The sequence below is a fragment of the Dromiciops gliroides genome, chromosome 1 (assembly GCF_019393635.1).
Source record: "Dromiciops gliroides isolate mDroGli1 chromosome 1, mDroGli1.pri, whole genome shotgun sequence".
Lineage (NCBI taxonomy): Eukaryota > Metazoa > Chordata > Mammalia > Microbiotheria > Microbiotheriidae > Dromiciops > Dromiciops gliroides.
In genome coordinates, this window is record NC_057861.1 from 440,106,129 (window position 1) to 440,132,729 (window position 26,601).

General features: G+C 39.5%; 1 protein-coding gene across 3 annotated transcripts in view; it reads left to right on the forward strand.

Moving 5' to 3' along the window:
* Window positions 1–26,601, forward strand: part of RASGRF2 (Ras protein specific guanine nucleotide releasing factor 2) — a 337,273-nt gene that overhangs the window by 300,455 nt on the left and 10,217 nt on the right. For all 3 annotated transcript variants that reach the window (XM_043969980.1, XM_043969989.1, XM_043969999.1), the window contains exons 20-24: window positions 13,539–13,599; window positions 14,421–14,524; window positions 17,072–17,156; window positions 19,165–19,362; window positions 24,683–24,762. In XM_043969980.1, coding sequence (XP_043825915.1) covers window positions 13,539–13,599; window positions 14,421–14,524; window positions 17,072–17,156; window positions 19,165–19,362; window positions 24,683–24,762 — 528 coding nt within the window. The remainder of the gene's footprint in view (window positions 1–13,538; window positions 13,600–14,420; window positions 14,525–17,071; window positions 17,157–19,164; window positions 19,363–24,682; window positions 24,763–26,601) is intronic.

Genomic DNA, 26,601 nt, shown 5'->3' on the forward strand with positions numbered 1-26,601 from the left:
ACATGAGTTCAAAGGGAATTCAGACTCTGAATCAGAAAGAATGCATCTACTTCTGGCCACTGGAAGGAGCTGATGTGATACAGACAGCTCCTTGGAAGGAGTACATCTATCAAAAAGACCACATGGCCTTGTTGAAACTAAGCCCAGATCCTAGCTTAGAAGTGCCAAGGAAGTTCTGAAGGATAAAATCAGACTTAATGATCAGATAATTGATATGGTAAATGTACAAAGTCAAGAATTCCAAGGACACAGAACCATAAAGGTGTCCAACACAGAGGTGAAGGATGCTGCTACAAAGTCTGGGCCAGGGCAGACTTTATCCAAAGTGAGAATAGGTGGGGTCAGATGCACTCTATCATCCAGAGGGCCAAAGACCAAGGCCAAAAGGCGCCAGAGCTCTGGTTGAGCAGAAAATGCAGCAAAGCACAACAAGAGTACAGCAAAGATGGCCTGGGGGAACAACTACCAAAAATAAAGTTCTGAGAAATATTTGAGAGTCCCATTATACCTGGCAGATTTTTTTATCAAAAATTTTCATCAAAATCAACTGGCCTTAAGTCTCAGTAATGACCAATATCTACCCTATGACCCAGCATAAAGGTGAAGTAAGAAAAAGAAATCAGAGATGGGTATCCTGTGGTACGGTTTATAGAACACTGGGCTTGGAATCAAGAAGATTCATCTTCATGAATTCAGATCCCACCATTTGTCTACTGGTTCTCTGTTCCCTCCCCACGCAGAAAGGGTGGAAGTGAGAGGGTAGGCTGAGTCAATGAGTTTGTAAGCCACTATTCCTAGCTAAGAGCAGCCTTACTTATAGAGGCTAGCTGTGTGATTCTGGGCAAATCCCTTAACCATATTTGCCTCAGTTTCCTCACCTGTAAAATGAGTTGGAGGAGAACATGGCAAATCACTCTAGTATCTTTGCCCAGAAAACCCCAAATGGGGTCATAAGGAGGCAAACCAGTGAAATGACTCAACAACATCTGTAAGCCCAGCCAACTTGTGATGAAAACCTTAGTGGTTAGGATAGGAAACCAGAGCTCTGAGAATTTGGCTAGCTCAGTATGTTTTTTGTAGAACCAAGGATAGAGAACCCTAGAAAACTTGCCTCAGGGTCAGTGGAGCATCTCCAATCAGAACTATAGCTGATGGGCCCCTGAGGGACCAGAGCCAGCCAGAGGACACATCAGTTAAAGATATACCAAAAAATACAATCAAAAAGCAAAGCAAATAAAGTGACAATAAAAGCTCCCTTCTTGTACACCTGGGGAACAATCTCCCACATGTAGCTTTATACCAGTGAGGAAAGAACAAAAACAGAGAACGCATATGACTTGAGCACATGTATGGAGGGGCATGTGCATAGCCAGGGAAATTCTCATCTCCATTGGTGCAGGGCTGCCGATGCCCTTTGGTGATGTTATTATCTCCTTATCATTTAGTGATATTATGCCCATCTCCTCTAAGGTCTTTGCTAGGTGCTTTGATTGCTTATCTGCTCTCTGCTGCCATCTACTGGGTTTCAACTTTTCAGACTCGTCCAGTGGTTCTCTTGCCCCGCACTAAATGACAGAGGTGAGAGAGTAGGTTGAGTCCATGAGTCTTTATGCTGCTACACTAAGCTAAGGGCAGCCCTTACTTACATTTTCTTTTTCCCAATCTTATTACTTGGTTCTGATATTTCTTACTGTCTTGTGAAATCATCTAATTCTGTTACACTCCATTCTATTTTTCAGGAAGCCCTACTCATGGGGTAAAGTTTTCCACCTTCTGTTCTAAGCCATTCATTCTTGCAGTGTTTTTCCCTCAGGAGCTCTGATTTCCCTAATAACTTGCTTGACTTTTTTAAGGACCCCCACCAACAACAACTATCAATCTTCATTCACAGTACCTTCCCTAGGTCATTATTTGACCCAGTGCTAAGCCTCTCAGTTTTGTTTAACTAAAGAACAGTTAACATTATTATTATTATTATTATTATTATTATTATTATTATTATTATTATTATTATTATTATTATTATCTGTGGGGCAATAAGGGTTAAGTGACTTGCCCAGGGTCACACAGCTAGTTCAGTGTCAAGTGTCTGAAGCCAGATTTGAACTCAGGTCCTCCTGAATCCAGGGCCCATGCTTTATCCACTGCACCACCTAGCTGCCCCTTGCTTCATTTTTTCTAGTTACTTTTGGAGTCTTTGTGGCCAAACCTTCTTTTCTCTGAGGCTCCACTTGTACTTGTGGAATTATTCTCTTCCTCTCACTTCACCTCATGGGCTTCTCTTTACACATTGTATTTCTCTGTTGTATTGGGCATTTTCTTCTGTTTACTCATGTCTCCAGCCTCACTTTCTTAATTGGGCTTTTGTATTAGAGTCAGAGCAGATATTTTCCCTCCTGAACTTTTGGTTATGGATGTCTCTACTGCTGTAGACAGTGCATCCAGTGGCTAAAACAGTCCTCTGTCCTAAGACTGCCCATCCCTGTCTTCTGTGACCATCTTCTAGTGGCCTCGTGTAGATTTGGGCATAATATAGATAATTTCTGTTTTTATTATCATCACCACCACCATCTGAAGAACATGTTATATGAAATTATAGGCCTGTTTTGAGGAACAAATTTCTATTCTGTCTGCTTATAAGTTATCTATTAGCGAAACAAATCATGATCTGACCTTTGTGCTGTATTTGTCTTACATAAAAGCAGGACACACACTGAAGATTATATCTGAATTGTATGTGAAGCATTAAGATTATATCCACAAGGGGGCAGCTAGGTGGAGCAGTGGATAAAGCACTGGCCCTGAATTCAGGAGGACCTGAGTTCAAATCCGACCTCAGACACTTGATACTTACTAGCTGTGTGACCCTGGACAAGTCACTTAATCCTTATTGTCCTGAAAAAAAAAAGGATTATATCCATGACTTTTAGATTAACCTTAAAAAAAAAGTACCAACTCAGTCTCCTTCTTGACCATCCAACATATTCTCACAGTCAAAAGTGGGGTGGTACAATTATTCCTGCATGCAGGTGGCCATCATATAGAAACAGGGAGAGCTCAGGCCAAGAGGGAGAACTGTAGCAGAGCATTTCAGCTCTAGAGAGTTGGGTTAATTCAACTGTTTATATTATACAGTGTCATCCTTGGGAAAAATCTTGTACATTGGGCTCGACTGAATGCTGCTTGAAGTCTTAGACATTTTAAACACAAAAAAGCTGGGAAGTGATTACTCCATGTCACAATGTCAACAATAGTCATTTCCTTGATACTTTATTAACCCTTCTTCTTACATGCAGAAGTGCCTGTGGCCTTGACATCAAGAAGTTCTTAACCTAGAATCTGTGAAGCTCTAAAAAATATCTTGATTATTTCAATATAATTGGTCAGTTTGGTAATCCTACATTTAAAAACATTATTCTGAGGAGGAGTGCATAGGCTTTACCAGAATGCCAGAGGCCATGGCATTAATGACTCAAAAAAAGGTTAAGAGCTCCTGGACTAGTGTATCAGTTAAGTTTCAAATGTAATGCAGCCAGTTCTTCACTTGCTTGATTCAGGGGAATTAATAAGCATAGGTAGTGTTCGGGTTGTTTCCTGCCAAAGAGCGTATACCACTTGAATATACAATTGAGATATTGCTTATGATATAATGTTAGAAGTCCAAGCATTAGATTCCTCTTGGAAGTCTGAGACCTAGGATTTCTAGAAAGGATATACCATACAAATATGTAGTACACTTGGATCTTTCTTTAAAGACTTTGAAAAAATTCCACATAAAATAAAGTTGGAAGGCACAGCAAGATTTGATGTTACCAAGGAACGTATAAATAGATGTCATTGGTGGGAATCCTTCCCCAAAATTACAATATATAAGGAGGATTTGTTAAGTATTTTGTATATTTAAAGAGAAAGTATGTTTTTGTTCTTCATTTCAATTCTGCATTCTTAAACACCTGCTAGGTTAGGTACCTTGTGCCAAGTTAGGAATAAGAGCAGTCAGTAGGGGCCAGGTGGTGCCTAGCCGGTGCTGCTGGCTTGGGTTGACAAGGTCTGGAGTCTCCGAGAGCAGGTAGAGGCCTTAAGGTAAAGCAGAGGCAACCCTTAGAATGGGCTCAGATCCTGAGGCTGTGGCTATTGGCTGTATATCCTACTGCATATAGACCATGTGTTACAATAATCATTGTCAGAAGATTAACATAGCTAAGCCTTTTCCTTAATTAGGTAAAGTGAAGAGACTCTCTTCGGAAGTAAAAAGGAGGGACAGCTAGGTGACGCGGTGAATAAAGCACTGGGGCTGTGGATTCAGGAGGACCTGAATTCAAATCCAGCCTCAGACATTTGACACTTATTAACTGTCCAAAGGCTGTCCAAACTCATGTTCGTTATTTCCATGACATTGTCTATGTATCTCATCCTCTGCCATCCCCTTCTCTTTTTTTTTTTTTTTTTTTAGTGAGGCAATTGGGGTTAAGTGACTTGCCTAGGGTCACACAGCTAGTAAGTGTTAAGTGTCTGAGGCCGGATTTGAACTCAGGTCCTCCTGAATCCAGGGCTGGTGCTCTATCCACTGCACCACTTACCTGCCCCGCCCCTTCTCTTTTGACATCAGTCTTCCCCAACATCAGAGTCTTTTCCAATGAGTCCAGTCTTCTTATTTTATGTGGTCAAAATATTGAAACTTCAGCTTCAGTATTTGACCTTCTAATGAATATCCTGAATTAATTTAATTATTCACTAATTTGATGGCTTGCTGTCCAGTGGATTCCCAAAAGTCTCATTGCCTTATCGTGATGGAGAGGCTGGCATAGCTCAATGAAACTATGAGCTGTGCCAAGTAGGGTGACCCAGATGGACAGGTCATAGCAAAGAGTTCTGACAAAAGGTGATTCACTGGAGAAGGAAATAGCAAACCCTCCAAGATTGCCTTTCATTTATCCTGTACATATCTTGTATGTATATAATTATTTGCATGTTGTCTTTCGTTCTAATAGAAGGTAAGCTCCTTGAGGGAAGGGACCGTATTTTTGCCCTTCTTTGTATCCCTAAGTCTTAGCACAGTGAGCGTCACATAGCAAATACCTAATAAATTCTTGTTGACTTGAGCAGGTTGTCTGGCAAAGAAATAAGATTTATGAATTTAAGCAAATTCAAATCAAAGTATCTCCCATATATTAGTCAAATTCAGCCCTGAAACAAAATATGATTGAATACTAATAATTGAAGGAGTCATCAAACACCACATGGTACTAAGACAAAAGCTATTATTATTAATGATGATACAGCTAAAACACCTTTTCTAGTGAATTTTTACATGTTCATTGTTGATTAGTACATTGCCAAGCTCTGAAAATCAAAAAAAGTCAGGCTCCATATAACAATACAGTGAATGATAACTTAATCATGGCAGTCTCACCACAACATACATAATGGTCATTAATTCTCCAATGCAAATCACACTAGTTATTCAGGAACTGTGAATCCATGTTTGGGCAAACTAGGAACTGAGATCAACAGACAGGGGAGTGAATAGAGATCCCTTTGCAAGAACTTTGCATTTCTAAAAATACCAGAAGGAAAGAGTGCTGGATATTCATCTCTTAATCTTTCAGTCTATCTAAGAGACCTAACTAGTCTTATATTTTTTTTTGGTGGGGCTATGGGGGTTAAGGGTTAAGTGACTTGCCCAGGGTCATACAGCTAGTAAGTGTCAAGTGTCTGAGGCCGGATTTGAACTCAGGTCCTCCTGAATCCAGGGCTGGTGCTTTATCCACTGCGCCGCCTAGCTGCCCCCTAGTCTTATAATACCACTTAAAACGGACTAACTTTTTAAAGATGTCCATCTACTATAGGTTAAGATTCAGTAAAAGAATTGCTTCAAAATTTCATTAGGCCCAATGTGGAATCAAGAAGACCATTTGAGGCAGCTAGATAATGCAGTAGAAAGAGCATTGAAGTCAGGAAGTCCAGAGTCCAAATCCAGTTTTAGCTGTGTGACCCTGGGTAAGTTACTTAACCTCTGTTTGCCTCAATTTCCTCACATGGAAAATGGGGATAACGATAGTATCTACTTCCCGGGGGGGCTGTGAAGATAAAATGAGATAATATTTGTAAAGACATTTGGAAACCTCAGTGTTACATACATCGTAGCTATTATTTTGAATATTCAAATGATTATTTGAATTAAAATATTATTCAAATAGTTCAATAATTAAATAATATTCAAAATATTATTTTGATTATTCTAATGATTAATAGACAAAGTTATAGGAGGGTAACAAAACTGGAAATCTTTTGGGATAAGAGAATACTGGGAAACTACATATAATGGAAATTTAAATTCTTGACCCAGCCTAATGTAAAATAGAGCATCACCACAGAATCATAATGCAATTTTGATGTAGAAATCACATAGCCTAACTCCCTCATTTTACAGATAAAGAAATTGAGGCACAGAGAATTTATGATTTACCCAAGTTTACATAGTTAATCAAAACAGAATAAGGATTTGAACTCAGTTCTTCTCACTCAAAACCTAGTGCTCTTTCTATTAAACCTTGCTGCTTCCCTCAGTAGTGGATGGTTCTAGAGTAAGAATTTCTCTCCATAAGTCTTCTTTGACACTTTTATTATGTTTTACCTTTTCTCTGGGGTGAAATTAGATGCTGTTAGCTTGAATGCTTACATGGGCTTTGGGACTGTTCTGTTCACATCCCTGGAGGAAGTAGGGGTAGGGACAAAATGAGTCAGATTCTGAGGGAATTCTGGATGAAGACACAAAGTCAAAGAGAATGATATTGGTTCAATATCTATGATATGATATGATATGAGGTTGAATCTAGTTCCTGAGTCTAGTTCCCAGAATTTGGGAATATGGTCCACAGATTATAATAGAGGGTATCTCAAAAGTCTTAGAATAGTTTTAGATTTGAATACACTTTTGGAACATCCTGTATTTAAAATGTTTATTTTTTTGTCCTCTGGCCAAAAAGGCCTGGAGAACCAAGCAAACATGTTTGGAGCACATTTCCCTCTGAAAAATCAAAGCTTATTCTCACTCTAAGTTTGATACTTTTGCCCTTTGGTCATAGCAGACCTTCTGTTAGGCCCCTCTCAAAACTTTCCCAGTATCCTACTCCTCTACTAGAATTCTACTCAGTAAAATTTGTGTAGCCTACCAACAAGACATACCTTAGGCATATGGAGACTTTGGATCAACCAATTAGCTCTTTTTTAAAGAATGCATTTCCTAGAGGGCAGCTAGGTGGTACAGCAGATAAAGCACTGGCCCCAGATAAAGGAGGACCTGAGTTCAAATCCAGCCTCAGACACTTGACACTCACTAGCTGTGTGACTCTGGGCAAGTCACTTAACCCTCATTGCCCTGAAAAAAAAAAGAATATAAAAGAATATATTTCCTAAGTCATTCAAAATCATATTCTACCTAAGACACTTACTTGATAAGAGTGGAGATCACCTTTAACCTATCCAGCCAAGTTTCTACCATTTCCCCAATGCTGTTAAGAACTGCTAAGATTTTTATCACAAACTCTTTTCAATATCAAGGATAATATATTCACTATCTAATATCATAGTCTCAGATATGCTTGCAGAGGAGATAGAAGTGATAATAATGGGAATTTGGTCCTCATATATATCTGTGATCTCACTGATCTCTAAATTCCCTCCAGCAATTCAGTTCACAATACATCCACCCCATCCTTAGTATGGTGCCTAGAACATAGGAAGTGCTTAATAAATGCTTGTTCCCCTCCTCCCCTGCACTTTTCCCATATGCTCCTACAAATTTTCAATGGAAGGTCCATCCATTGTGCTAGAAGTCTCCCTCACTTTCTTCAGACATCTTGAAGATACCTCTGGATATCCACCTGATATTCCTCACCTTCAACCACATTATCAGCCCATCTTCTCTTTCTATGATTGATGATATCCTTTATTCCTTTTCTTCCTTGAAATTTCTCAAAGATTATGTTTTGCAGTATCATGTGTTATATCTTTCTTACACTTACCAAGTGTCTCCCCACCCCCGCTATTTGATATTCAATTTTAATCCTTCCAAGATTATTGTATTTCTTGTCCCCCTGCTATGCAGTTACACTAGTAAAATGGTGGTGTTAAAGAGACAGGCCCTTGTTTCTGTGGGAATCTTGGGATTATTAAAGGAATTTTTCATTTTCTTAAAGGCCACATAGCTGCTTCCCTCCTGTTCAACTCTGAGATTAACTCAATGTCCATCCATACTGTTTTTCCCTGGGACAAGGTCAATAGGTTGTCAGCCCAAAATGCAGGCTAGAAACTAGGCAAAGATATTTTTCATCCACGTGGTCTTTCCTGAGTGGATGGTCAGACTAAACTCTTCAGTGGTTACAGATGTCTTCCAGGAAGTTCTTGAATGTTCCCAGGCTTGATGCAACCAACACAATATCATCTGTAAATAGGAGAAGGCTAGAAGACCTCACCATCCACAAAGATTCCTCCCTCAACTTGGACTCTACATGCTTTCCATCACAGTAGCAGCCACCTTTGGCAAGAATGCTTGTTTTATGTCTTGCTTGGTGAATATGATGAGAGAATCATTGAATAGGGATTTTTCTGTTATTTCTTTCAACTAATCTTGAATGGTTTTCATTCATGAATTCGACACATCTTGTTGGAAAAGAGTCTTTAAGCCTACATGTTGCTCTGCCAAATCAAATGATTTCTCAATATCAACTAAGAATAAGAGTGGGGGGGGCGGCTAGGTGGCGCAGTGGTTAGAGCACCGGTCCTGGAGTCAGGAGTACCTGAGTTCAAATCCGGCCTCAGACACATAACACTTACTAGCTGTGTGGCCCTGGGCAAGTCACTTAACCCCAATTGCCTCACTAAAAAAAAAAACATAAAACAAAATTTAAAAAAAAAAAGATAAGAGTGGGGTCCTTAAATTCTCCACATCTTCATTCAGTTACAAAATGTTAAAAATGGGTTCCATTATTGGATATCAATGTGGGAAACCCACGTCATCAAATTTTGCACTATTGTTGTTGCTGTTTAGTGGTTTCAGTCACGTCTAATACTCCCATGGCTGTATTTGGGGGTTTCTTTGGTAATGATACTAGAGGGGTTTGCCATTTCTTCTCCACCTCATTTTAACAGATGAGGAAATTAGGTGCGAACAGGAGTCACACAGCCCAGGGTCATACAGCTGGTGTCTGAGGTCAGATTTGAACATCAAGTCTCCTGACTCCAGGCCCAGCATGCTGAGCATTGCGCCACCTAGCTTCCCCTTGATTTGTATACAAAAGACACAAAAATATTATATAGATAGGAGAGTAAGCAGTGATCAATAGTCAGTGATGCTTTTTTTGGTCACCTTTTGGGATACTAATAGTGTCCAAGATTTTTTCCCATACTATTTGAATCTTTCCTCCTTCAGATCCTTTGCATTCATCCCTTAATAAATATGTCCCCTCCAGCACAGATCTCCTGTAGACGAACTCAGTCTAGTCTGGTCAGACGTGGCTAGGAGTGAGGGATACCTGGTTCCCTGGTGCCTTTCAATAGCAGCAAAATCAAGTTTAGAACTCCAGCACATCAGGTGGCTTCCTGAAGCAATATATGTGAGGAGATGAACACCGAGTTGTGCAGGGTGGGCAGACCCAGATGGCCTGAATCTCTGCCAGGTCAGATAGGATAAGATCCCTATCAGTGAGATCACAGATCCTTTGGATTGTTTGTGTATTGAGTATGTTTCAGGCACTGTGCTAGATGCTGGGGATTCCTACAAAAATTAGAAATCTCTGCCTTTCAGGAGCTTACATTCCACTAGGAGTGCGGGGAGAGGTACAATAATATGTACAATGGTAAGTAAACACAAACTATATGCAAAGTAAATTTTTGGGGTCAGGAGACCACTAGCAACTGGAGAAATCAATAAAAGCCTGTTATAGAGGTAGCTGCTTGAGCTACTGGTTCCAGGAGGTAGAAGTTAAGGGAGGAACATTCAAGGCAGAGGGGACAGACAGCCTGAGCTAAGAAGCAAGAGCTGGAGATTGGAGTTGAAACATGTATGGGGAACAGCCGGCTTGGCTGGAACATTGAGTGCATGAGGAGGAATAGCTATGCAATGCAGCCTGGAAAAATAGGGTTGAAGCCAGATTGTGTGATGGGCTTTTAAATGCCAAGTAGAGTAGTTTTGTATTTTTTTCCTACGAGGTTTAATGCAACCACTGAAGCTTCTTGCATAGGGGAAGTGGCCCAGTCAGACCTCTGATATCAAGTCGGCTGCTTTTGTGGAAAATGCATTGAAGTGGAAAGAAACCAGAGATAAGGACAACAATTAGAGGGCGACTACAGTGAATCCAGGTGAGAAGTGATAAGGGCCCAAACTACAATGTGGTCCATGTGCATGGAGAGGAAAGGACAGATGCAAGAGATTTGGTGGAACTAGAGTCAAAAGAATTAACAGCTGACTGTATGTAGGTGGTGACTAGTAGTGAAGAGCCAAGGATTGATGATGCCAGGGGTACGAGCCTACTTGACTATTTTGGACAGACATGTTGAATTTGAGATGCACAGAAGATGCTAAAGTAGAGGACTCCTACTGGGTCATCAGAGATATAGGACTGGGACTCAGGAGACATAGAAGGGATGGATATGGGACTAGGGAGTCATCTGCATAGAACCAATCATAGTTGAGCCTGTGGCAGTGGATGAGAATACCAAGAGTCTATAGAGAGAAGAGAAAGGGGTACAGGATTGAGCCCTGAAGCATACCCACACATAGTGGGCAGGACATGCATGATGAACCTGCAAAAACTCCTGAGCAAGATCAGTCATGTCAGTAGGAAGAGAAGAGAAGGAAGAGCAGTATCATAAAAAACAAGGAGGGAGAGTATCCTGGAGGAGTGGGTTGTAAACAGTGTGAGATATTGAAGATGTCAGGAGAAGAATGAGGGCCTAAGGAAAAGCCTTCAGACTTAGCAATACATCTTAGTGTTTTTGGAGACAGCCATATTCAGACAAATAGTGGAGTCAGAGCCATAATGCAGAGCACTGAGAAATGGGGTGGAAAGAGAGGAAGTGAAGACTAAGGAATAATGCTATGAAAGAGTGGAGAGAGAACCATGGCTTTGAGCATATTTGTATGGTAACTTTGTGTAGGCTGTGTTATGTGAAAAGCTGTTTTGGCTTCCTTCTCAAAGGCTGATCTTTGCCAGTGTAAGGGCAACCTTAATTCAGCAATTTCACTCAGGTTTGGTTTAGAAGGTCCTGTTTTCTCATTTTCTGATTCAAAACTTGCCCTTTGATGGCCTTGCAGGAGGAGTATCTGATCTTCTAGTCATTGTTGCTTGAAGGTAATCCAGTAATTTTCCCTACTAAGCAATACAGTAATTCATCTTTATCTAGACACTGATATAGAAGGAATACTTTAGACTTGTGGCCTCCATCATCAGTGGAAGTCCATTCTAACTTGGGGTGAACATTTATGATGATTCAGCTCATTTTGATTTGGGCAACTTGGAAAATAGAATAATCCTTCACACATCCTTATAAGTCAGATACCATTCTCCTTCCAATGAAGATAGAGAATTGAGTGGCTCTTCCTTCCTTTCTCTGAGCAAACACTGGTTAGTTCTTTATGGTTCTTTTGATTTCTCCAGTCATTTAGACTGAGAGTAGCAAGTGCATCAGACAGTGATGTGGCAGTGCATAGAGCGCAGGGCCAAAAGTCAGGAAGACTCGTCTGCCTGAGTCCAAATCTGGCCTCAGATACTTCCTAGCTTTGTAACCCTGAGCAAGTCACTTAACTTTGCCTCAGTTTCCTCATGTGCAAAATGAGCTGGAGAAGGAAATGCCAAACCACTTCACTATCTTTGTCAAGAAAACCCGAGTTGCTCATGATAGAAGAGGATCTCCAAATCCAAGAAAAGAAAAAAAAGAACAAGAACTGTGGAGTATAAATGCTGAATGAACCATACTATTTCTTTTGTTTTTGGTGCTGTTGTTTTTTTTTCTATTTTGAGGTTTTTCATCATTGCTTTGATTTTTTCTCTTATAACAGGACTAATGCAGAAATAGGATTAATGTTATTATGTGTATATATATATGTGTGTATAGATATATCTATATCTATATAGATAATGGATATAGATATATAGATATAACCTATATCAGACTACCTGCTATCTAGGGGAGGGGGGAGGGAGGGGAGAGAGGGAGAAAAATCTGAAATTGTAAAGCTTGTATAAACAAAAGTTGAGAACTATCTTTACATGTAACAGAAAAAATAAAATACCTTATATGTTAAAAAAAAAAAAAAACCGAGTTGGACACAACTGAAATGAACTGAAAAATATCAAAGTAAGTACATCATTGTTTATCTGAAACACCCAGCATGCTATTGGTACTCAGTGAATGCTAATTCATCTAAGTAAAGGTGATTAGCAGTGCATGTAACAAGGAACTTTCATATAAGATGTGCCTTTTCTTATCCTTATAGAAAACCTTGATGGCTTATGGGTCTCCAAATACTGTTTTAAAGCATAGTCCCCATAATGAGAGCGTGGTATCGTGGATATGGACTATGAGTTTAGAATACCTAGATTCAAATCCTACCCTGGCTACTTACTCATTGAATGACTCTAGGCAAGTCACTTAACTCCAATTGCCTCACCAAAAAAATTATGTTTAAAATGCTTTGAGATTCTTTAAGTACTATATTTTGGGAAACTACTTTCATACTGCCCTTAAATAGCCTGGACTGACTTCTTTACAACTCAAAAAAATGAAGGAAGGAACAAAGCATTTATTAAGTATTTACTATGGACAAAGCACTGTGCTAAATAGAAATAGAAAATAGAAGAATAAGATATTCCTTGCTCACAAGGAGCCAACATTGTAATAGGGGAGAAAATGTGTATGAAATGTTTTAGCTCCAACTTGGATGGAAAATGCCCATGGTTCTTCTTCTTTAATGTCATTTCCACTGATAAAATCATATAAGTTTCTGATGCTAAACTATTTAACAGTGCCAAGGACTTTCCTTTCTGGATATTAAGTAACTATGGGTGTAGTATCTGCAGGAGCAATTGTCAGGCTGCATCTCCACAGATGGGACAGCTAGGTGGTGCAATGGATAGAGCATTAGACCTGGAGTAGGGAAAGCTCTTCGTGAGTTCAAATCTGGCTTCAGATATTTCCTAGCTTTGTGACTCTGGTCAAGTGGCTTAATCCTGTTTGCCTCAGTTTCCTCAACTGTAAAATGAGCTAGAGAAGGAACTGACAAACCATTCTAGTATCTTTGCAAAGAAAACCCCACAGGGGGTCATGAAGAGGGGGTCACACCACTGAAAAGATTGAACAGCATCACATCAGTACAACCAATTCCTGTTGAGTACCACTTTGTCCTACCCACCCTCATGGGCCTAAGCTTACCTACCTTTCACCACTGGGGGAGAAAATGAGATGTGTTTTAAATACTTTTCACTCTTGCCCATACTTATAAAGCTGTTTTAAGTAGGATATTTTGTATTTTTTAGGGCCCTCTCTCAAGATGATCAAGATGACACCCACCTCAAAATGGAGGATATAATTCAAATGGTAAGTGTGCCCACAGTTATCCCATAGTCACTATAGGTTAAGTCTCTGAACACAACCTATTACCACCAAGTAGCCATTGAATTAACATTTGACTGTATGTTCTTTGAAAAGAATATGTTGGGGGCAGGGGGAACATAGTTTCAATTTGTTATGAAAGAAGGGGTGGTTTTTTTTTCTCTTTTTGCCTTTCTCAGTGGGAGGGGCAGGAGGGAGGTTTTAGGGTTTATAAAGTGCTTTCTCTTTTTAATTAAATTTTTTCAATTAACAAGCATATATTTTAATTGGAAAAATTTTAATTAAAAAAAGAGAAAGCACTTTGTAAACCTTAAACCCTTCTTTAAATATGAAATACTATTGTATGTTTGATTCTCTGAGGTGAACTTGTCAGCGTCTCTCACCCAGGCTCAGAGTTGAGTTATGTTCAGTGATCAGAGTTGAGGTTTGAGAATTTTGAGTTATTGAAAACCTACTTATTTCCGAAATGGAAGCTGAAAGCTAATGTTTTGCCATAGTAAAAGTAAAATGTGATAATGTACCATCAGTACTGACCCAATAAGTTATAAGACAGGCTGGGACTTTGAAAGAAGCACTGTTACTGGAGACAGAGGACCTGGGTTCAAATCATGACTGTTATCTATTACTATTCTCTATAAACCTGGCTAGGTTATCTAACCTCTCTAGGCCTCAGTTTATGCATCTATAAAATGGGTTGTTTGGAATGTTGATCTCTGAGGTCCTTTCTGGCTCAAGTACTATGATCTGATGACAAGATTAAAGAAGTGTTCATACAGTTCATATTGATTTCTCTTGCTTTCTTACAGCTTGACTGTCCTAAAGCGGAATGCTTTGAAACCCTGTCAGCCATGGAACTTGCTGAACAGATCACACTGTTAGATCACATAGTGTTCAGGAGCATCCCCTATGAGTAAGTGCCTCCCAGAACCACCCAAGAACCTCTGAAGTGGCTCTTTGGGTGGGCATCCTTCCATCTAGTTGTCCGAGAAGCCAGTACCAATTTGCATGAGTAACCTCCTCAGGAGCAGGTTTAAATGGTAACTTGATTCTGCTGAAGTGGATTTCCAAGCCTATTTATGTTTGTGAGATGCTGAGCATGAGGGTCTCCAGCTTATCCTTGTTTCTCTGTGTCATCTTGTATGTAGTTGCCAAAAATGCCCCTAGATTTCACAATCCACAGCAAACTTTCCCTATTTTTCTGAGCCAACAGCCTCTTTCTTGCCTTTTTACTAACTTGAATCATTGCAAATATTTCTCTGCTTCTGGCACCTGCCTTGCCCCAAGGCAAAATGAATAAAGGACAGACCTTGGGGCAGGGCAGAGAATGGGTTAGAGCATCCCTGTCACACCCACATAAAAACAGGGGCCACTAAGCCATACCTAGAGATCCCTGCGGGCCACGCATCAACTGAGTTTTAAAACGGAATGTCATCTACATGTTACTGTATCTTGTTAAAATATTTCCCAATTACATTTTAATCTGGTTTGGGTTGCTCTTGGAAGTGTTATAGGCAGCATGCTTGACATCGTTGAGTTAGGGGATATTTTCAATCACCGGTTATTCTTATAGTGCCTATTTGTGCCAGGCACTGAACTGAGCTAAAAATCAGCAGAGTTGCTTCTGAGAAAAATGGGATGGAGCTCATAGGCTTGGGAATGATAAACCACCTACACCTGGCCTACAAGAACCTTGGCTTTGGGCAAGTAAGATACTAAGTGGTTTTGGTCCAGCGATGCATAGTTGTACCAGGCCTGCTACTGATGGAGGTGTAGCATCCACTCTAGGCCCACTTTCTCAACTCCTACTCATCTTGGCAAGTCAGGGACCCAAAGGGGTAGCTAATTATTTCTCCCCTCAGGATTCTGCGAGTAACCCTGAGGAGCTGGTTTTCTACTATTTTTGGTCATGATTACCAGCCATCCAGACTTAATTATCTTCTAGAAAGGAGTATTTACCAAGATGCTGTAGTAAAAACACCCCTCCCCAAGTCTGTGACCCACTCTTGCACAGGAAGGAGCCCTGGGGAAAATGGAGTCAAGCTTAGAAAACACATGGGACAAAGGGACAACTCACAGTTCTCAATGCAGCCGGAGGGGTGATGGGAGAGAGAACTGGGTCTAGAGTCAGGAAGACCTGAGGCTAAATTTGGTTTTGGATCCACAAGTCGTGTCTCCCTGGGCAAATTACTTAACCTCTGTTTTTCTCAGTTTCCTCAGCAATGAAATGGGCAGTTTTATAGTACATACCCCCCCCAGGGTTGTCATGGGGATCAGATGAGATATTTTTACAGAAGCACTTAGCACATTGTAGGTGCTATCTATATAAAAGCTTATTCCCCTTCTCTCTTGATTGTTGGAAGTCCTTTTCTCCCTTTGTGAAGCCCTCATGAAACTTCCTTTTGGTATGTGCTTCTCTCTGTAAAGTTCCGAGGCTATCTCTCTTCTGGGTCTAGTTCATCTTCACACAAATCTCTCAGCTCCCAGTGTGGATGCTGCCATCTGTCACTGTGGCTCCAAGGACACTACCATCAATACTGATGGAAAAGTCCAATTCTCCCAACTTTTCAAAAATCACAGTGCTTTTCATCAGGGGTCAAGGAGAAGGAGGAGAGATGTCCTCTACTTCTCCCTCCATTATTTCCTCTCGGGGGCAATCCTGTTACTATAATAGCAGTTTATGAATTCCTTGCTCTTTTATCCAAGCCTCACAGACTACTACTCTGCATTTAACTACAAGACGTTTCCTTTCTTTGTGGCATCATCCACTTTCATTCAGTCCATACATAGTTTACTTCTTTGACTGATTCCATAACTCAAAGAGATGCTTTCCCTAATAAAGGTATCAGGGTATGGAGCATCTTTTCACTTTCATCAATTGGGGTTGAAAAATGTGGGACGTCCTTCTTACGAGCAAGAGAAAAAGATATCAAAAACGCTGCTCTCAATTGATACTTTTTTTTTGTCAGTGTGCCCAGTCTTTCAAACTAGGTATCTGACTTATCTAAAGCTTAGCGGCATGGGAATATTTTTTGTTTCTGGAATAGTATTTGACTTCTCTCTCCATTTGTTTATATTATTTTGTCTTTCCTGGCAATCAGAGAGGTCTCTGTGGTAATACTAGGGCAGGGAAAGTACCAAACATTTATGTAAGAAAATGAAAAACTAAAAAAAAATCCTTTCCTTACTGGCCTTGAGATGGTAAAACTTGAGCAATTACAGCTGTGAGCTATTATTAATAAGAGTGGGGCACATCTGAGGTGTTCGGTAAAACCAAAATGAGGCATCTCAATTCTTAACAGTACCTACAATTGTTGATTTGTTTAATATTATTAAAATGAACAATAAGAAAGGACTTTGTAAACTTGTAAGGCACTATGTAAATGTGAGTTAAAGTCATCATCTTTATTATTTTCATAGCTGCCATTTTAAAGCTAATGTTTGTTTCTTAAACTTTCAGAGAATTTCTTGGGCAGGGTTGGATGAAATTGGATAAAAATGAAAGAACCCCCTACATTATGAAAACCAGCCAGCACTTTAATGATGTGAGTAATCATAAAAAGTAAAAGACTTGGAAATACTCCAGGAATACGAATGTCAGGGTCTAAACCTCCTTTAAAACAAATGTTTTGTGTTTTTTTAAAAATCCAGAAGTTATGGAATGTTAAAGCTTACTTTAAAAATCCTCCCAGAGCACAAAAAGATGCAATTACTCTTGGTTTTATGACTAAGTGTCTAGTCTAGCATTTTGATGCTACTCAAGTGTGGCCAACTAGACGGTTCCAAACTGAATTCAAAACTCTTTCTACTTTAAAGAGACATTGGTAATGTATATCTCTCCATCAAAATGTGGCAGGGCAACATGTGACCTCAATTATCATCATTTTTTCTTAATGAATGTGTCTGGGTAATTTTCCATCTCTGGTCCACCCCATTTTCCAAATGAGGAAACAGAAGCAAATAGAGGTTAAGTGACTTGCTTAGGGTTACACAGCTTGGAAGCGTCTGAGAGTCTGAACTTCCTTGACTCCAAGTTCAGTGTTTCATCCCCTGGGCCACTTACCTGCCTCATTGAACCTTGTTCTAGGAGTATTACTCTTTCCACCTGAAAATAATTTACAATTCATATATTTAGCAAGGAATTAAAGAATAGCACCTGTAACTTTTAAAAGTGTTTTTTAAAGTTAATTTTGTAGGCCACAACTCAGAGCAGACAGAGAAAGAGAAGAACCCCAGAATCATAGCTTTTCAGAGCTTGAAGAGAACTCAGAGATATTGTCATCTAACTTGTTTCTAAGGAAGAGCCACCCCACCCCAGCCCCATGGCATTCCCAACAAGAGCCTTAGTTCCCTGGACCAGCTAACCCTTGAGGACATTTTTATTGCCTTTTAGGAAAAACAAGGTCTCCATGGTTGGGATCTTGGTAGCTACTGCCTCAACCATATGTGGGGTTCACAGAGTTGAGCATAGTCCTCCAGGGGAAGCTACAGCACAGCGGATACAATACCAGGCCCGGAGTCACGAAGATTCATCTTCCTGAGTTCAAATCTGGCCTCACATACTTCCTAGCTGTGTGACCCTGGGCAAGTCACTTAACCTTGATTGCCTCAGTTCCTCATCTGTCAAGTGAGCTGGAGAAGGAAATGGCAGACCATTTCCAGTGTTTGCCGAGAAAACCCCACATGGGGTCATGATGATTCAGACACGACTGAAACAAATGAACAATAACAACTCTAGATAGGGACTTACCAAAGAAATTATCATCCCCTTCATTCTAGATGCTTTGTTTCTTTCTCCTAATGCACTTTATTGGTTTTTTTTTTTTTTAAGTGAGGCAATTGGGGTTAAGTGACTTGCCCAGGGTCACACAGCTAGTACGTGTTAAGTGTCTGAGGCCAGATTTGAACTCAGGTACTCCTGACTTCAAGGCCGGTGCTCTATCCACTGCGCCACCTAGCTGCCCCTCCTAATGCACTTTAAAAGCATATCAACTCCGGTCACTGTTTTGTCATATGGTAATTCATGCTGAGTTGGCAGTCCTCTATCAAGTGGGAAATCTCTCTCAAATGGTACTTTTTATATGTGTAAATGTGATAATTGAGGCTCACAATGGTGACCTTGAAGAACTTCAAGATCCTTTTGAATTGTCAAAAGATGAAGTTATGTTTAATTTCCAATTTAATTCAGCAAACATTAACTGGTCCCTTTGTACAAGACGCCATGCTAAATGATGAATACGAGATGGTGACTATTTTTGGTGTTAAACATATTTTATCCTATTCTAATTCTCTGTCAAGTGGGACTCTATCTGTGCTGTATATGATTAACAAGAATACCCCATTACTGGCCATGCAGAGAGTTCCTCTCCACTCTAGAGATGCATGAGGTGTGATTAGTTAAATTTTATAGGGAGCTTACGTGCCTGCAGCAGGTTACATTGAGAGTATTATCAAGACATTTATCATCTTCCTCTTATTGTCTGTGTTAAATGTCATACATGCTTTTTCCCAAATGCTCCCCTTTAAGTCTCACTTCTTGGCTTTGTGTGTTAGATGAGTAACCTTGTGGCCTCCCAGATAATGAATTATGCTGATGTCAGCTCCCGGGCCAATTCCATTGAGAAATGGGTTGCCGTTGCCGATATCTGTCGATGCATGCACAACTACAATGGAGTGTTGGAAATCACCTCAGCCTTAAATAGAAGTGCAATCTACAGGCTGAAGAAAACCTGGGCCAAAGTCTCTAAACAGGTAAGCAATGATGAGCTATAGACATCATTCTCTTAAGAGGTAAAGGCCACTTAGCTGAATGCCAAGATAAATATTGCTAATTAGGAAATCATTTAATAAAGTGAGCAATACAGTTGCCAAAGTGAGGTGCCCACTTGGATAATTATTGTGTTCTTGACACTAATTAATCTCCCTTCTGTTCATTTCCGAACCAGTAATTTTAAGAAATAAAATACAATTTAACCATAAACATTCATAGAAATATTTGGGGAAAAAACAAATTTCACTGGCTGTCAGATTAGAATATTTTCTTACAAACCCCTAGGGCCAGGTAGCTTCCCAGAAAGCTCATTTTGCTGCTGCTAGTCTGGTTCCCCCCTCCCCAATTAATAAGCATCTCCTTTCTCCTTTCTCTCTTCCCAGGGGCAAGGGGAAGTGGGGCAAAACAAAATCTTCGCAACAAACATGAATAATCAAGCAAAACAAATTCTGACAGTGGCCTTGTCCAAAAATGTGTCTTGGTCTTCCTATCTAGCCCATCCATCACTTTGACTATGGGAAATGGGTACCATGTTTCATCACAAATCTTCTAGAATCATGATTCCTAGAATCATTCATTGGATCAGAGTTCTTGAATCTTTTTAAAAATATTTATTTTTTAAAAATGTTATAGTATTACACATTAATTCTCTGGTTCTTCCTAACATCACTGAATTAAACATGAGGATCAAGTAATATTCCACTTTTCCATCTGTATTTATGTTCTATTTATGCTTCCCCAATTATTATTTTTTTCTTCCCTAGCGTATCCTTCCCCCTTTTCTACTCAGCTCTGATCTTTTCATAAGGAATGCTTGGGCATTCTCTAGTTCATTAAAGATCCATTTTTCCTCCACAGTATTGTACTCATTTTTGGTGGATAAGTTATTCTCAATTGTAAGCCAATATCTTTTGCCTTTTGGAATGTCATATTGTATGCTCTCTGCTCCTTTATAGTGGCAGTTGCTTATTTTTGTGTGATCCCAAGTCTTATGGTTCCTTGGTACTTGAACTTTTTTTCAAGTTGCTTTGACCTAGAAGCCCTGGATTTTGGCCATGACATTCATAGGACTCTTCATTTGGGGCTTTTGTTCAGGTAACCTCAGATGCTAAGATACCTAGGCGATTTTCTTTCATGATTTCTTGAAATATGATGTCCAGGCTCTTTTTTTTCAAGGAGTCCAGTGATTCTTTTTTTTTTTTTTCCAATCACTTAGCAAGCATTTATTTATTTTTTTTAATGGTGAAACTGTTTTTGTTTTAGAGTCCAGTGATTCTTAAATTATCTCTCCTTGATTTATTTTCTAGATTAGTTTTTTAAAATAAAAAGGTTTTTTGTGGTTTTCTAAATTTAGCTTCTTTTAAAAATATTTCTTATTTTCTTGTAGCATCACTAATCTAATATGTACATTAGAATTTTTCAGGGAGTATGTTACTTATTGTAACATGTCCCTTTCATGCTAAGCTGTTAATTTTCTTTTCAAATCTTTCCTCCATAGCTTCCATTTGTCAGTTTTTTCCTTGATCATTCTCATTTTATTGATATAATTTTTAAATTCTTTTTTTACACTTTCAATATTTCTTCCAGGTATTCTAATTGATCTTGTGGACAATCTTTGTTTTGGGTTGTTTTTTTAAGGCTATTGGTAGGTATTTTGAAGTTATTTTTCTCTTTTGGGTTTGCATCTTGGGTATCCTTGGCCTCATAATAGCTTGCTTTTTTAAACTAATTCTTCCAGTGAGCAGGAATTGCTTTGCTGGCTGGGAGCTGTGTCTGGGGCCCTGGCCCCTCTCAGAAACCCCTTCACTCCTAGTCTGGCTGAGTAGAGGGTGGGACCTTGATCAACTCTGCACTGCTGGCCTGACAACTCTGGTCAGAATCTTACATTGTTTCTGCCCTGGTTACTTGCCTACAGGTTGTGCTGGAAAAATGACCTAATAGAGTTTCTCCTATTCCCAGTCACTCCTCAGTCCTGTGTTTTTAGATCATTGTTAAAGCAGCTGGAAGGGTGGGTTGGGGGGATCTGGGCTATTCCACCATCCTCATTGGTTTTCCCCCAGTCTGGTTCTTTATTAACCAGCACAACGAAGTGAGAAAAATCCAAGCCAGTGCATTTCACTTTATCCTAAATCCAAGATTGCAATACTCCTATGGGAGAGGGGGAAACATCACTGAGAAAATAGAGAAGATGGTCTTGATTTTTCCCTCTTTAACAATCTCATAGTTTTGCTAGTCTGATCCCAAAGCCTCATCATTTTTTAAAGTTATTTTTAGCCCTTTCTTCTAGCATTCCAGCATTTCTCAGTCTTCTTTAATAATACTATCAAATTTTGCCACTCGTGCAAATTGTTTTTTTAAATAATATTTTATTTTCCCCCAATTACATGTAAAAAACCCCAATTTTAACATTCAGGGTTTTTTAAATAAAATTTTCAGTTTTAAATGTTATGCCTCCCTTCCCTCACCCCCCAGAGGGTGAGCAGCTTGGTATAGGTTATATGTGAGCAATCATGTAAAACATTTCCATATTAGTCATTTTGTGCAAAAAGACTTGAAGGAAAAAAAGAAAGTGAAAAATAGTATGATGCAGTCTGTATTCAGACAACATCAGTTTTTTCTCTGGATATGGATAGCATTTTTCATCATGAGTCTTTTGTGATGATCTTAAATCACTGTATTACTGAGACTGGTCAAGTCTTTCCCAGTTCTTCATCATAACAGTATTGCTGTTACTATGTACAATATACTCCTGGTTCTGCTCACTTCGCTTTGTATCAGTTCATGTACAGCTTTTCAGGTTTTTCTGAAATCATCCTGCTTTTCAATTCTTAGAGCACAATAGTATCCCATTGTAATCATATACCACAACTTGTTCCATCATTTCCTAATAGATAGGCATCCCCTCGATTTCCAATTCTTTGCCACCAATCAAATCTTTGCATCAATCATTGCTGCTATCAATATTTTTGTACAAATAGGTTCTTTTCCCCTTTTAAAAAAATCTCTTTGGGATACAGACCTAGCCATAGTATTGATGGTTCAAAGGGTGTGCAGTTTTATAGCCCTTTTGGCATAGCTCCAAATAGTGCAATTCACTTGGACAAATATTTGATGAACACTTTCCATTGAAAGAAACTGTGGGGAAATTAAAAAATAAATACACATAAAGTACATACACATGTATATCATATAGTATATATGTGTAGACATACACATTTACTGTGTGTTTTTATACACAAACACACTATTTTTATTAAGACATGGTTCTAGCCCTCATAGGACTTGCCATATAATTGATTTAAACTATGGCTGATGCCAGCATAAAATTGCTGGTTCTGAATTGTATATCAGTTCAATTATTCAACAAATATTTCTTTATTAAACACATACTATGTGCCAGTTGCTGGGCATAGAAATACAATGAATGAAATATCCTATTCACCTGGAGGTTTACATTCCTATGGGAGAGATAACCAGGACTTCTATAAGTATAGAATCAGTGGGAAGAGGATTGATGCAAGATGGTGTGAGAGGGAGCACTAGCAGCTAGGGGCGGAAAAGGCTTCATGCAGAAGGTATGATAGAGCTGTGCCTTGGAGAAAGAGGGGGATACTCTGAGGCAGAAGTGACTCAAGGACACTTCAGGTGATGGGGAAGGAGAATCTGACAAAATCAAATTCCACAAACTATTACTGTGCAGGTGCCTGGGGAGAAAAAGAGAAATTGGATATGGGCCCTGCCTTCCTAATGAGAACATTATTGAATACATTGTTTTAAATTTTGAAGGTACTCCAGGCAAGTTCAGTCATTAAATAAAATGAGCAGCAGTTCATTTGCAAGTTTGGTACATACACTCAGAGCTGCCATGCTCTGGACCAGTGAGATGCCTATCCGAATTTCCAAATGATGCCTGTTTTGGAATGGGTTCAGATTGGTTCAGAGAACTCTCTTCTAGCTATTTCTGCAGAATTGTACCCATCCTCGATCAGATGCCATAATAATGTTTAGAAACATACAACGACAGGTTTCCTGATGAATATAAACGATCCTGGGGCAGCTAGGTGGTGCAGTGGATAGAGTGCCCTGCCTGCAATCAGGAAGACTCATCTTCCTAAGTTCAAATCTGGCCTCAGATGTGTGACCCTGGGCAAGTCACTTAACTCTGCTTGCCTCAGTTTCCTCATCTGTAAAATGAGATGGAGAAGGAAATGGCAAACTGCCCCAGTATCATTGCCAAGAAAACCCCAAATGGGGTCACAAAGCATCAGACAGGACTGAAAACAACTGAACGACAAAATAAGTGATCACAGTTCTAAAATGACTTGATCCATATTCAACAAATCTGAAACAGCTACTGTATGCTGGGCACTGGGAATGCAAAAATAGATAAGAACATAGGCCTTTCTTTCAAAGAGCTTACAGGGAACAAAGAATTACTCTATTTCCTAGGCTGATAGTAGCAAAATCATTGGGTTTGAATGCTGTGGTAGTTTTCAAGATTAGATGTGCTCCAAATGATTCATCTTGAAAAGTCTATCGGACTTTGAGTCATAAAGACCTGAGTTCAAATTTGACTTGGATGCTTAATAACTCCATGACCCTAGGCAAGTCACTTGATCTCTTGGGGCCTAAGTTTCCTCATCTATTAAAGGTGGGACCTGCACTCATTGTCCTCTTGTTGTTGTTGTTGTTGTTGTTGTTCGGTTGTATCTTACTCTGTGACCTCATTTGAGGTTTTCTTGGCAAAGGTACTAGAATATTCTGCCATTTCCTTCTCCAGCTTATTTTACAGATGAGGAAACTGAGGCAAACAGGGTAAAATTACTTGCCCAGGGTCACACAGCTAGTAAGTGTATGAGGCTGGATTTGAACTCAGGTCCTCCTGACTCTAGGCCTGGCATACTAGCCATTGTGTCACCTAACTGCCATTTAGGTCCCTTTATTCCCTAAATCTATGTTCTCTCAGGCTCTTTACGGCTCTGAATCCTATGCTAGCTCTCTCTAGAATTCATACAAGCATTTCAGCTCATCAACAAACCAGATTTCCTATAATGTTACAATTCCAATTACCTACTCCCTTCCCTCTCTCTTTAAGGTAACTGTCCCTCTATATGTTCTTATCCCCATGCAGTGTGAATCATAGCACACTGTGGCCCTTGAGTTGTTCATGATATCACTGTCTCGTGCCTGCTTCTTTCTAACATAGATGAACTTTCTGTGTTTTTCTGTCTTTTGGCTACTCAATCTCTGAAAATAACTGCTGCAGAAGGATTTATGGGATGTTAATATTTTTCTTTCTAGACAAAAGCTCTTATGGACAAACTTCAGAAGATTGTATCTTCAGAAGGAAGATTTAAAAATCTCAGAGAAACACTCAAAAAGTATGTGTTCTTCATCAGTATCCACAGAGTGCAGAAACACATTACATTAAGAATGAGAGAGCTGGTTTTAATTTTGCTTTCAAAATGACTGTTAAAATAACTTTATGTCATTTTCAACTAAAACGATCTAGCTTAGTTTCAGTGAAATTTGTTTACAGTTCATAGATTTAAAGTTTCACTGAACCAATCCCTAGTTTCTTCTCATTTTTTCTATGTGTACAATCAATAAACAAGTATTTTATTAAGTAACTTCTATGACAGATACTGTGCCATGTCCTAAAGATTCAAAAACAAAAATATATCAGTCTCTGCCCTCAAGAACCTCACATTCTTTTGAAGGAGACAACATTTACATTAGTAACTACAGACAAAACAAAATAAATGCAAATTAATTAGGGGGAGGGGCACCAGCAGCTAGAAGCATTAGAAGAGATTTAATGCCAAAAGTTCCCATGAGTTGAGTTTTGAAGGGAAGTGCATTCCAGTTATAAGGGGATAGCTAGTACAAAGGTTTCAAGACAGAAGATTGAGTTTTATATGTGAAGAAGAGGGTTTGGCTGAACTTTAGCATGTAGGGATGGGAGTAACATATATTAAGACTAGAGGGGCAGCTAGGTGGCGCAGTGGATAGAGCACCGGCCCTGGAGTCAGGAGTACCTGAGTTCAAATCCGGCCTCGGACACTTAACACTTACTGGCTGTGTGACCCTGGGCAAGTCACTTAACCCCAATTGCCTCACTTAAAAAAAAAAAAAAAGTAAAAAAAAAAAAAAGACTAGAAAGGTAGGTTTGGGTTAAGTTGTAAAAAAGGCTTTAAAACAGTGTGAGTATATGTGTACATATAAATACATACATATTATATGTATACACATACATATAAATATATACGCATATGCACACATATATACACATGCATATCTCCTATGCAGAACCACTGGAGTTTACTGAGTAAGGGAAAGACACAGTCAGGCCTATGCTTTAGGAAAATCATTTTGGCAACCACGGAGGATTATTAGATTAGAGCACAAGAGACTTGAGGCAGGAGGAGCAATTAGGTAACTAATACAGTAGTCCAGGCAAGAGGTAATAGGGCCCGAGTCAGGGTAGTGGCATTGTTGTATTGTGGGAGATGCTGTGAAAGCAGAAACAAGATCTGATGACTGAGTGGCTATGTGGAGTAAGGGTGTAGGAGGCACAGCTAATGCTGAGGTTATGAACTTGGCTGAGCAGAGGGAGGGTGGTACCCTCAGCAGAAATAGGAGTTTAGACGAGGGGTGGGTTTGGTGGGAAAGAGAATGAATTCTGTTGTGGATATGCTGAGTTTGAGATCCCTGTGAGCTACCTGGTGCAAAATGTCAGATAACAGTTGGTGATGTGGGACTGCAGCTCAGGAGAGAGTCAGGCTGGATACAGAGAATGGAGGAGAGATCTTACCCTTGAAGGTCTGTTTTTGTTGATCTTCTCTAACTAGGTCCATTCATCCCCATTTGACTGAAAACAAACTCTGGTTATCATAGAGTTATAGAATCACAAAAATGGAAGACACTTTAGAGCCACCAAGTCTGACCCCAGTTAACAGATGAGAAAACTGAGGCTTGAGGAAACTAAGATTTGGGCATGGTCACATAGTTAGTGACAGAGCTCAGGACCATTTGATGACTTTGGAATAATGTCATAGATATGAAATGAGAGGCAGCATGTTATCATGGTTAGAGAACTGACTTCATAGCCAAGAAGGATTGGGTTTGAGTTCTTCATATGACATGTATTGTCTCTGTGACCCTGGGTAAGTCACTTGGGGTTATAAGCAACTCTCTTAAACTCTAAATTGCAGAGAAGG